This window comes from Pan troglodytes, chromosome 5, assembly GCF_028858775.2.
Source record: "Pan troglodytes isolate AG18354 chromosome 5, NHGRI_mPanTro3-v2.0_pri, whole genome shotgun sequence".
NCBI lineage: Eukaryota > Metazoa > Chordata > Mammalia > Primates > Hominidae > Pan > Pan troglodytes.
Window position 1 is genome coordinate 129,461,698 of NC_072403.2, and position 13,599 is coordinate 129,475,296.

The 13,599-nt window shown below is 33.6% G+C and overlaps 1 protein-coding gene and 1 long non-coding RNA gene across 5 annotated transcripts in view; one reads left to right on the forward strand and one right to left on the reverse strand.

The window, feature by feature from the left end:
- GOPC (golgi associated PDZ and coiled-coil motif containing) overlaps positions 1 to 13,599 on the reverse strand; it is a 42,746-nt gene that overhangs the window by 4,170 nt on the left and 24,977 nt on the right. Inside the window, exons 3-8 of one of the 4 annotated variants that reach the window (XM_518712.8) lie at positions 13,194 to 13,217; positions 10,727 to 10,902; positions 9,006 to 9,171; positions 6,402 to 6,497; positions 5,124 to 5,288; positions 2,411 to 2,591 (exon numbers count right to left, since the gene is read on the reverse strand). In XM_518712.8, coding sequence (XP_518712.2) covers positions 2,411 to 2,591; positions 5,124 to 5,288; positions 6,402 to 6,497; positions 9,006 to 9,171; positions 10,727 to 10,902; positions 13,194 to 13,217 — 808 coding nt within the window. The remainder of the gene's footprint in view (positions 1 to 2,410; positions 2,592 to 5,123; positions 5,289 to 6,401; positions 6,498 to 9,005; positions 9,172 to 10,726; positions 10,903 to 13,193; positions 13,218 to 13,599) is intronic. The other 3 variants (XM_001162917.7, XM_009451897.5, XM_063813380.1) reach the window with 3 other exon arrangements.
- LOC134810364 (uncharacterized) overlaps positions 5,209 to 13,599 on the forward strand; it is a 59,118-nt gene continuing 50,727 nt past the window's right edge. The window contains exon 1 of the long non-coding RNA XR_010158162.1: positions 5,209 to 5,331. This is a non-coding gene — a long non-coding RNA (uncharacterized LOC134810364). The remainder of the gene's footprint in view (positions 5,332 to 13,599) is intronic.

The following is a 13,599-nucleotide window of genomic DNA, read 5'->3' on the forward strand; positions in this document are numbered from 1 at the left end:
GTCTAGCTAAAATTTAAAACGAATTCTGATCATCTATAAAATAAATAATAGGCTTATAAATAAATAAGTGTTGACTATATCACCTATTTAGGTGATATATATATCTATAAAGTATAGACATGTGTGAAACAATAACCAACAGATACATTTTTTTAAGTGAGTCGGTTAAAAGATATATACACACAAATTTTTAGTTATTTGAGTCACATTTTAAGTGTCTGCAATTTGCATAAGTGACAGAGAAGACTTCTAGCCTCAGTTACAAAAAAAGGAAGAGACAGGCTTTCTAATCCCGACAGAAAACAACAAGTGTGAAATACAATGAAACCATATGGAGAGCAGCCCAACAGTGTAAGGTTTTGACATACTGCCACAATAGTTTTGCTCAAGATGCACAGTGAAAACAGTAACTGCTACTGCTATCTTTGTGCAGACAGTTTACAACACACAAGTTTATCAAAAGTGCAACAGTTTATCAGTTCACCATAAAACTCCATGCCAGGAGTTCAACATTTTGGTCTCAGGAGGCCTTTATACTAAGCAATGAGGACTCCAAGAAGCTTCTGTTTATGTGGATTATAGCCACTGATGTTTCCCATATTAGTAGGTAAAACTGAAAAATCTAAAAAAAAATTCATTTCTTTGTTAAAAATGACAATAAATCCAGAATGTTAATATAAATAACATTTGTCAAATGACAAATAACTCTATGTTCCGAACAAAAAAAATTCTAGTTAGAAGAGTAGCATTATTTTACAATTTTACAAATCTCTTCAATGGCTTTGTAGATGATAGCTGTATTTTCATATATCTGCTTCCATTCAATCTGTTACAAGTATATGAAGAAAGTTCAGCCTCACACAGATATGTAGTTGCTAAATGGAAGAGTATTTTAACAGCCTTTTCAGATAACTGTCAGTATTGTTCTCTGATATTATACAAAAATTTGACAATGTGGAATTTGAAACCTTATCAGTGAACTTTTCACACTCTGTTATATTAAAATCCATTTGCCTATCTTGCATTTTGAATGGATCTTTTCCCATGCAAAATTTTATAACATCATTTACTGGTGATTTGAAAAATATTGGACCATGAAGTTATATAGCAATTCCAAAAGTTGACACATTTCACTTTACTGTATCAAAAAATCACATTCATTAATATCATCATCAATCTCATCAGAAAAGCTTAAGTGTTAGGAAGCTGTCAAGCTCATGGTGATCAATGTATGTTTTACAAAGTTCTAACTTTCACTTGAGAGCTCACATTTTATCACTGGCAATAAATATTATCAGTTGTCTTTCCCGAAGTGATGGACTTTGTTCATTTTTAAGAAAATGGCTTCCAAATAGTCCGAAAATCCATACTTTGTTAGTCATTCATTCAAGTAAAAATTGTCTTCCATGAAGAAAAATGGCTAGTTCAGTCACTTATGTACTTTCCCTTGAAACCAGCATCTTTGTTCAGTGTGCAGAGTAAGTGCTTTATGCATACTTCCCATCTCATCACAAAGAATATTAAAAAGACAGGTACTCAAAGGTCAATATTTAAAAATTAACTGTTACTGCCATTTCATCAAAGATATTTTTAAGCAAAATTGGTATCTTCTTCTTCTTCTTTTACTATGAATGGATGGCAAGGAAGAAAACAATGATTACTAGTACAGTTACTAGTATTAGCAACACTGCCTTGATTAGTGCTAAGGCACCAGCAGTTTTACCCCAATTGCTTTTGCATCAACCAGATACCATCAGTGCAAATATCAACATAGCAAAAAAAGACAAACAATATCTTAGTATTATTATGAAAAGCTTTGACCTCATGAACTCTGCTAAAATATCTCAGAGACCCTCAGAGATCCACAGATCACAATTTGAGGACCACTGCTCTATGTAAAAGGAAGTGCTAGAGTTTTTCCTTAAAATATGTCTAAATGATAGCAAAGGAACTAAACCAAACATCCCCAAGATAATATAAGTTGATTCTAATAGCAATCATAAGGTGACAGTATACTTTATACTTATTCATAATTAGCTTAAAATTCATTGTGAGAGATGAATTTGCATCAAGACAGACAGACAATGTAGTCTACAAGATAGATCTACTCAAAGTAGTATGTTGGTCTTTGTTTCAGAGTCTAGAAAAAAATTTATTTATTTTTCAAGGATCACTTGCAGTAGAGTAACTGGTAATGTACTTGTCTTAACAGTCCAAGATGAATATAGAAGAACATATACGGTAAATAAACTGTTAGCATAGTATACAATAAAACAATAAACAAGGGAAAGCTCTTCATTCCTTTGATTTCCTCACAAAACAGTTTTACTGAAGAAATTCTGAGGCCTTCACATTTTAAACATTTAATAATAATGAATATGTTAATAATAATTTTTAGAGTGATTTTTACCTTGTAATACTTTGATTTCCCCACTTGTGTCTTTGCAACTAGCACCAGGGTTACCACCTCCTTCTAACTCATCAAGGTACAAACGGTAACGATGTCCACTCTCATCTTCATACTCTACGTTTTCATCATCAGAATCCACTTCAGGAGCCACATAAACTACTTCAAATTCAATCTCTCCTCTCTAAAACAGGAAATGAAAATAAGAAAGTCAAGTTATTGTAACTGTAATTTAAAAAGGATTTCCAAATTCTTTGTGGGAAGGCTTAGGGGTAGAGAGATCTAAGAGATAGCTGATTTCCAGAAAATAAATAATAAAATTCTAGAATCTAAAGAGGTAGTGAGGCCATCATGTCTAGATCGGCCTCGTGAATCCTCTCTACAGTTCCTTTAAACATTATAGTAGCTCTTTCTACTGACCATAGTCTTTTTGCTAATAGATCTAAAATTTAAGAGGATGCTTAATTATTAAATTTATAGAATTTTGGAACAAGTATTCGGTTTTAAAGTTATTTGCTACTTTGTACTGCACACAGCAATTCAGCAAATACATCTAAATAGTCAGATATTAAATAAGGATATCATACAAACCTTTCCTTAACTAATTCAAGAAACCCCTACAAAATGATTTTTGTACACTGCCATAAGGACATCATATAAATCTTTTCTTAACTAATTCAAGAAACTCCTACAAAATGATTTTTTGTTTCTTATTCAATAGGTCTTGAGTAAGAACTTACACTGAGTACCAGACATAGACATAGTGTTAATCAAGGTATTCTGTCTCGTACTAATAGTAATTACTATATTTATATATTTACTATAAATTATAGCCTTCAATCCCCAGAATAATCCTATTATAGTCTCTTTTACATGAACGAGAAAGCTGAGTGAGTCCTGGAGAAAGCAGATAACTTTCCCTACATAATGAACAAGAATAAAGAAAAACAAAAGTTTGACTCTGAAGTCCTTAATCTTTATATTATGCTAGACTAACTGTGTAATATTTGTACTGTCATTCTTTAACAATGAAACATTCAAGTAAAAAGTTACAGATCATGCCAGGCACAGTGGCTTACACCTGTAATCCCAGCACTTTGGGAGGCTGAGGCAGGTGGATCGCTTGAGCTCAGGAATTCGAGACCAGCCTGGGCAACATGGCAAAACCCATCTCTACAAAAAAAAAAAAAAAAATTAGCTGGCCATGGTGGCAGGCACCTGTAGTCTTAGCTACTCGGGGGGCTGAGGTCGGAGGATCTGTTTGAGCCTGGGAGGTTGAGGCTGCAGTGATCCGTGATTGTGCCACTGCACTCCAGCCTGGGTGACAAAGTGAGATCCTGGCTCCAAAAAGAAAAAAAATGTTACAGATCGTTTTATGTTAAAAGAAAAATTTCCAAGCTATAATTGTCATTTAATAAGAGACTCCAACCACTACATATAAGTGTGGTGTTGGCAATTCTGAAAACTATGGCTTGCCTTTGCTCAAAAGAAAACACGCCATTTTTGACTGCTACTCACTAAGTTAGTCTCTTTGGTGCTCTTCTTTCCCAGCAGTTTAAGGTTATACCTCAGAATTTTAATATGTGCTTAGCATTTCCTTAAAACTTATGGCTGCCCATTGATAGCTCCTTCACCAGTTATCCCACTCTTTTGCTACTGGATGACAGTCAAGATGGATTGATAAAACACTAACTTAAGAGAATAGCGTAGCATTCTTAGATCTCTCTTGTCAGCTAATGCTTTAAAAATACCATTTTGCAGAAAGAGACAGATGATGCAGTGGTCTTCAGCAAAGTTTTAGATGACAGAATTAGATCTGTGAGTAGCTGTCATGGAGACACAGATTTCAGGCTTAATATGAGAAAAAGCTTTCTAAAAATCAGTACTGTATAACAATGGAATGGACTGGTTGATATCAGCAAGTCTTCCCTGTAATATAATTATTGAAGTAGCGATGTTGCAAAGATTTATGCATCATATAGAATTGAACCAATGAACAATATTCACTTTCAACTCTGAGATTCAATTCTACAGAGGCATACCACACTGATAATCCAAGAAACATCTCAATGTACTACCAATGCCTCTAATTCCCTCAACTCTATTCTTGAAAGAAATAAACAAAATAAAACAACATTTTAAGTACAACTGTATGACAAATATGACTCCTGAGTATGAATCTCAATTCTATAATTTATTTGCTCGGCAACTTTGAGTAAATCCTTTCATCTCTAAGAACTTTAGTTTACTCATTTTAAGAGAGTTGGGCTAGATAGTTTCTATGTGTGATTTCAATTTTAATATTCCATGACTAAAATCAATCTACTTCTAGCACTGTCTTTTCTGTAATACCTTATATATAGTGTTCTAGGCATTAAGGATGTTGTTTTTTCAGTCTCAGGTCCTGTTCTGAGTACTTTATATGTATTAACATACTTAATCCTCACAGCTTTCTTTCAATCCCTCCCACACAGGTGAGGACACTGAGGGACAGAGGACTTAAGTAACTTGCTCAAAGTTATGAAATAAACAAAACGGAATGGTCCATTTTCAGTAAATCTGACTGAATGTCATCTATAAAAGCATTAAATCAAAGGAAACAAGAACTATGTGTAAACACTTTACTACTTTAGAAACTTTGTAGGGAAGTATACAGTGTTCAATAGATTCATAACCAATTGATAGATCCAGTTCTAATTATATGAAGGGAATTTACCTGCTGAGAAAGAATAGTTACAGCTTCTTTATGCTTTGTGTCCCTTAGGTTAACTCCGTTGACTGCCAAAATAGCATCCCCAACGTGCAGCCCTCCGCATCTATCAGCAGGTTGCCCCGGATGGATCTCAGAGATGAGGATTGGAACACCATGTTCTTTCCCACCCTAACAACAACAAAGGGCAGTAAATTAAAGTACTCTTTGTAAGGTACAGTTACCGATTAATCTAGAGATAAAATATTTTCTTAAAAATATATTTCATTAAACACCTATGCTGTCTCTATAAATGCTGGGTAAAATTTTATTTGCTACTTAAGTAATGGTAAAAATTATCAAAGAGTATTGAACAGAAATTGGCTAAATTCTTAAATTAAAAAAAACTTATGTGTTAGTACTCCATAGCACCATTACATTTTATCAAGTCTAAATCACTACGAATGACAAGACCAATTATTTTAGGTGCCACAAAAATAATTTTAAGATTATAAGATAAATTTCAATTTCAGAGAAGTTAAAATATGAAAATATATGCAATGTAGAATTGAAAAAATGCAGTATTTGGTACCTATCACTCTCTAGCTTATATCATTGTTGCGAATGTGTAGGGGTGTGTGTGTGTGTCTTATTTGTCCTGCTAAAATGTATGCTCTTCAGCACATTAAAAAAGGTAAGTATTCAAGAAATATAGATTAGATGAGCTTTTTATTATAAGAAACATTTCTACATTAAGCAATACTAAAAAAACAAATGATCTTGCTCAGTGCCTAAGTATTATCAAATGAAAATTAAAGCCACCTTGTTCATTAAAGCACTGAGATGACAACAAAATGACTCCTAAAGGCATCGAATTTAAAAAAAGAATATATAACATTTGGACCCAAGAGACAGTGAAATCTGACAGCTAATAAATGAGGCAAGAGAAAGATACACGTACTCCGAGAGAGAACAATACAATCTGAAGCCATTTAACATAGAAGAAAACAGCCATGTCTATTCCCAAGGGCTCCTAGAGGCATCACAGTATATGGCACAGAACTATTAAGTGAATCATAATAAGAATGTTAAACTATGCTTACTAAAGGTACACTTAATAGTTGCTAGGAATATTTATTTCTTAAAAAAATATTTACACAAAAGCAAACATTTATCCCCATGGGGATAAATTTTAGTTATTTAAAAAATACATCCAGAATATTCTGTTCCCCAGTGATGTCCAACAAAGGAGCATGATTATACTGGATAACTGTAGAAAATGATACTGGAAGTACTACTTCTTACTGTAATTGAAATGCCAAGGCCTTCGTGATCTTCCTTAAGGAGGAGAACTTTTCTAATTGGACCAACACCTTGGCTTTTCTTTAGGGAATCTTGATCCTTATTGGGAGGAAAAAAGAAGAAAAAGTAGTATCATTTAAATAGCATAACAAATAGAGTAAACTCATACTATATAACTTGCTTTTAGAAATCTGTATTAACTTCCTGGAATGGATAAACAGTACAGGGTTAAGAAAGTAACAGATAAAATGGAAAAATGAAAATAGCTATTCTGTTGATGCAAAATTTATAGATGATGTTCTCACCCTTTTGCCAATAATGTTTAAAATATTGATACATTTCTTTTTAAATTGTAGGGCATTATAAAAGAAATGATTTCCAGGAATTAATTGAGGAACAAATATCCTCAAAAAATAAAAGTGTCTATCTTCACTGGATATCTTTAAGATATACATTCATTTTAGCTGAGTTGTAGAGTTGAAAAACAAATTTCCAATTGGACCATTAATTACTTATACATTCCTTGGTGCTCTGGAGTCTACCTCTTAAATAAAGTGCCTTGATCCACTAATACTCTTTTCTCTGGTAGCCTTACTCTTTCTGTCTCTACTAAGCTGTTTTCCTACTCAGCAGATAAATGAATCACAAGCCTCTTCCAGTTTTAAAATACTGATCATGTGCAAATGCAAAACAAAACAAAAAACCTTTCAATCCTTCACTATCTTCCTTAGCAACTACCATCCTCCCCCTTTCCTTAACCTCTACACGAAGTTCATCCTCATCATATCTACTTCCTTGCCACTCACATTCAGTCCTCTGGTCTCTGTAATTAGAGTTTTGCCCCTACATGCACAACTGGAATTTTCTTTTCTGTGGTCACCAGTAATCAATATTGTTACACACAATTAACACTTTTTGTCACTATCCTACTTCAAACTTGCAGAAAGTTGATACTGTTCATCAACCCCTCCTTGAAACCCACTCTTTCCGTTAGTTTTTATTACACTACTTTCCTAGATGGCCTGTATCTGACAGCTCCATCCCAGGCTCCTTCCTTTAGTGATCCTTTTCCTTCTCCCACTCCGTAAGTTTCTATCCTTGGCCTCCTATTCTTTTTACTACATATATACTTTATATATACATATATACTTGGAACAGGCTTAATCAGTTCCAAGGTTTCAAGTATAATAGAAGGATAGTTTCCCTAATATTTCTTCAAATCAGATTTCTCTCCTGAAATCCAGAGTCATATGTCCAGTTGGATGTATCTTGGACATCCCATTGTCACCTCAAACACTGCTTGTCTAAAACTGATCTCATCATCTTTTCCCCAAATCCTTCCTTTTCTTCTATTTCCCTTCCCAGTGAATGCCAGATCTCACTCAGTTGCTCAAACTAAAAGCCCAGACTCTTCTTTTTCACTATTTAACCAAAAGCAGTTAGTCACCAATCAAGCCCTCCTGATTATAATCCTCTCAAATCTATCCTTCTCAAATGCCACTTCTCCTGACCTCATCACTTTCTCCTTGGATGACCATAGTATCTTTCTAATATATCTCCTTGACTCCAACTTGGTCCTCTTCACTATACCAAAATAACTATTAAAAAATGTAAATTTTATGAAGTCTGCCATTTTATTTAAAACTTCCATGATTATCAGGTTAAAGTTAAAATTCCTCTATTTAGTATAAAATAATTTCTATAATCCAGCCACTACCTAAAACCCCAACCTCATATTTAGCTAATTTAACAAGCATGCTTTTATCACTCAGACACATCTGATACAAACTACTTTGTCTTTCTCCTAACCGCTCCATTTCCCAAATCTACTGGACCTAGAAGTTAATGGGAACCACCAGTGTCCTAGAAAACAATGGCATAAGTGCTTATCGCTATCCCCACTTCTCTTCCACCAACTCTATTTACATACCAATTCTTCTTACAAAAATCTTTGCAGAGGCAACAAACTATTTTACTATTTAAGGCCATACATTATCTGGTACTAAGATATGTGAACCCTTGGGCGACATGCTTTCATATATTAAGGTCTATATTATCAAGCAGCTGTTATGATAAAATTCAATAAAGATTTATCCAGATAGAAGCTTTTATATAATGGTGGCTACAGAAGCAGACAACTGGCTACAGATCTCAAATTCTATCTTAATCCAAGACCAAACAGGTGTAAATGTTAGTTCAGAATCTACATTTGTATTCAGTTACTAAAAGTTCCCTTAAAGAACTACCCCAAAATATTTGCCAAATTATCAATATGACCACACACTCTAAGCTAAGATTAAAACAAATTCAAGCATGCCCAATCATGATCCAGGAAAAACTGGAAATATGATCCAACATACTAGCAATATGCATTTGCTAACAATGGCTCACTGTCTGCAGCACTCTCAGGGCATTAGTAAGTCTGTGAAGAGCTACTAAAATTTCTATGGGTGTTGAAACTTCATCTACTTTGAATAAGTTGAATCCCATTTTCACTTTTAAATAAAGGTTTCAAACAATACTAGAATAAAGGAAAGAATGGAAAGCAACTGTGATTAAAGAAAGAAAGAAGAGGCTGGGTGGGAAGCAGCAGCAAAGCAAACATACATGGCCTGGTGGTGCTTGCATTGGTCGTTTCAAGTCATTACGTCCTCTGCAGGCTCGGATCACAGTTTTGTGACGATGCAAATGTATTTCAGCTTCTAATTGGTTCCAAAGCTTATCATGAGCAGGTCCCTTCATATCTCGTCCTAGCAATTGTATCTGTTGGACCCTTCATATTGGGAAAAGAGTACATTGATTTTTCATTATATTCACTATAGTGAGAATTCAGGAAAATTACTGAACATAAGTAGCTTTTGCATGAATCTCAAATTAGTGATAAAACTAATACTCAGGAACTTCTTGATGTCTCTCAGATATAAAAAAAATATGAAAACTCTGAAAAGAACAGGTATCTTCAAGGGAAAAACCAGTAAAAACATTTTTTAAAGGAATTAATGTGAACTCCTTTAGTCATATACTTAATTCAAATAAATCTAAAAAAACAATTTATGAGATTAATGTCAATCTATTTTATGTCTTGCATGCAAAGTCACTGAACTCAGATACTATTAAATGTTAGCTTTTAGATGAGATAAATGGACAAAAATATTTCTTCTAATTAGAGTTTCTTTTCACAAAATGATTATTTTAAATGTGGTTAAAAGTTACTAGAACCAGCCAGGGCAACAAGGCAAAACCTTAACAATTAACCAGGCATGGTGGCGTGCCTGTGGTCTCAGCTACTTGGAAGGCTGAGGTGGGAGGATCACTTGAGCCTGAAAGGTGGACGCTGCAGTGAGCCAACGTTGCACCACTGCACTCCAACCTGAGCGACAGAGTGAGACCCCATCTCACAAAATTAAAAAAAAAAAAAAAAGTTACTAGAAAATTTGTACTTCAAGATGATATAAATTATTTTTTCTTTGTTCCATGTTTTTAATGTGACATTAAAAGAATATGCACAAAATGATTTAGTACTAATAAGTCACCAAAGTTTGTTAATAATTTACTTAATAAATACAAGCAGAATTCTGTGTATGATTATGATAAAATCATTGTCATTAACTAAATACCAACACGTTTTTTTGAAGGGCAAGAAAGACTGGGTTTCAGTGATCATAAAAAGAATTCCTTATGGAAGTTCTGCTATGCATGTGAATATCGGCTGTACTGGTCTCAAGGCACAAAATAGTTGAAAAGTGCTGCTCTACAGAGTTGTTAGCATTTCACAGTAAGATACTATCAGTGTTTGTGTGTGTAAACTAAACATATTTAGTATGGATAACTAGATCTGCGATACATAATGCTGTCAGTATTAATTTAACAACAGTAAGTTAAAACCAACTGTAAAATAATTCTGAGGAAAAAGATTAATGCTTCATTTACCATAAGAAAAAAGAGTAGGCCAGGTGCGGTGGCTCACACCTGTAATCCCAGCACTTTGGGAGGCCAAGGTGGATGGATCACAAGGTCAGGAGTTTGAGACCAGCCTGGCCAACATGGTGAAACCCCATCTCTACTAAAAATACAAAATTTAGCTGGCCGTGGTGGCAGGCACCTGTAATCCCAGCTACTCAGGAGGCTGAGGTAGGAGAATCGCTTGAACCCAGGAGGCAGAGGTTGCAGTGAGCAGAGATCATGCCACTGCACTCTAGCCTGGGCAACAGAGCAAGACTCCATCTCAAAAAATAAAAAAATAAAAAAAAAAAAAAGAAGTAAGAGTCAACCTCATTAAATATCCAATTTGTCACTTAAGAGTACAATAATACCCATTTTTTACACACCTTCCTGCCAGTTCCTTATCCAAGTACTTGGCAGCTAGTCTCGCCCCATATACTTCAGCCTGGAGAACAGCTATATGTCTACGAAGGGCTTCATTCTCTTTTCTCAACAATTTCACTTCAGCTTCAAGTTGTGCTTCTTTCATTTTTTCTTTTTTGTTTGCCTCAAGCTCTCTTTCCTATGTAATTTTTAAAAGCATATAATTTAATGAAAATAAAAACTCTTTAGCACTAGACCATGTACCTGAAAATGCACAAAAGCCTACAGTTCAACAATGTATCATCTCTATAAAATGGAACACAAAGATCTGGATGTAGTTCTTTTGAACTAGTACCATAACATCTTGGAACTACTTCTAGATAAAATAATTGCACGCCATGGGTTACCCTGATATGGAGTATAGTAAGAAAAGTAGTCTACTCTAAGCTCATGTTATCACATATTAGTAAAAGTGGCTTCAATGGATAGTTGAATCTGCTATTTACTTCTAAAACTGACTTAGAAAACTGGACTAATATAAAAATAATCATTTTGGTGGTTGTTCCCAAACATTTAATTAACTTTAATGCAACAAGTCTATAAAGTAGACTTGTCAGAACTTGCATATACACTTTATAACTAATTTATCTTGGAGGACCACAAGAAACTTATAACACACACACACAAAACTATATGGCCAGATAAAACCCTTTTGAGAGTTAAATAAGGACCCCAATAGACATTTTAACTGTTATTTATAGATCAAAAAAACCACGTAAACACTGAAAACTTGCATTTATCCTGAGCAGAACTGCTTTTACAGAATCCACAAATCCTATGAAAACATGGTTACATTTGTTCACAATATGTGGAAGACATTATTCCCTATACCCCCTTTGTCCCTTTTGTGAGGACGTAAATAAAAACCTACCTTAGCACCAGAGAAATTGTTTCTCTTGAGGAAATGATGAATAGTATTGTTTCTATTGTATGGGCACTGATTATTTTACACAATTATTTCCCTTTTTATTCTGGATATTCAGAAGCTAAGAAACAAATTTAAGCAAATTTTCAGCAATTCATGGAATATATTTTGGTACTAATTTAATGTGCCTCCTTTGGTCTACTGTTTTGAACAACATCAAAATAGATATATTTGAATACTAGTCAATAAATACGATAATCCTAAAAAATATATTTACATATACACACACACATACAAGCTAAAATTAATGACAACTACTAAATGCTAGATATATTTATCACTTCTTTGATTAAAAATATTTGTTATATATATGACAAACAGATGAAAGATTAGCAGACTCAATTTCTGGGGAAAAAAAGATTAGAACGTAATTTCTAGATACTGGTTTTAAAGGATTAGAAAAACTCAATCTAGAATCCTCCTTTTAACATAATTTTGGAATTATTAAAATCTTTATTTCAGAACCTATGTCCTAAAAGGGCAAGTATCTGTTTCAAAAGAAACCAGTTTGGAGATACAAACAAAAATCTTTCTTATGACATGTTAAAGTTGATGCAACTTTTGAAAGAGCATTCCTAGACCAAGATTTCTTTGGCTTATGGGCTAAATAAACTTTATGTTGACGATTACCTACTTTCAATTACTTTAATGAGCTATTTATACTACATTAATGAAATGTGGGAGACATACTAAGCTACCACTCACTGGGGTTTTAATGATTCAAATCCCTAATGAATCTGACAAACTCTTGGGCCCGAAATTAACAGAGGTAAGCAAGAATAAGATGAAGGAAACTGAAGTTAACCATTTCTAGATTTCCAGAAAAAAATTTTCTTGGTTCTTAGTTAGCCTGTTTGTTACTAGGTAACACCCAAGATGTTCATTTTACATTTAGATACCAAAGATTATATCTTCAAAAGAGGTAAAGCCATAAGACAAATTGGAACTTGATTAGGTTGGGGTAATGAGAAAAATATTAAAAATGTATTGTTATTTTCTAAAATAACTTCTGCTAAAGCATTTCAAAATTCAATTGTTTCAAAGGCCATACGATTATTCTCAAGACTCTTGAAAAGTTGTAACACATGCAGTAGATGAAGAAGAAACCAACATGCACATTCTTTTCTGGAAATAATTTCAAATAGAAACTTAAGGGGGTTAAAAACTAAGCCTGCTTGATATATCTTCAATACCCTGAAGTGGGAAAACCAATTGCTCTTTGAAGTAGAGGTATGAGCAAGCTACAAGGCTCAAAAATTGTTAAAAATTGACAGGCTCTGCAAATAATGGCTATAAATCACTAACAAAAGAAAAATGTTTAACAACATGCAGTGAGAAAAGAGCAATGGGCCATCCACTGAACTTTTCAGGTACTGGAACATTAAAAAATTGCCATCATTAATGCTATTTTCAAATACAATGAGTGACAACATACAATATGCAAATAAAACACTAAGAACACTTCAGCGTGACATATTAAAGCAAAACAGAAACAATATACTTACCAGCTCCTCCACAGAGGGGCCAGACTTCAGATATAAGAAAAAAGTTTTATAATTAGAAAAAGATCAAACAAATGATTTTATTTAGTGGTATAATCATTATAAGGAAAAATCCCACATGTTGAATATCATTTGGGTAAAGTTCATTAGAACAAATATATTTGCAATCTATAAACAATAGTAACTGTAATAGCATTAGATTAAAATTTTTTGTTTTATCAAAATTAGTCAACATAACTGGTACAGTGTTCTTTTCATCATACTCTTTCAAATTCTAATGTTAAAACTTCAGGTAAATTCTTTTCTAGAGAAAATTTAGATTGTTTCTGAATGTTAATGTCAAATAGCTTGAAGAAGCAGTTATGAGCTTTTATTTCAGTTAAATAAAACCCTTCTAACACAGATTCAC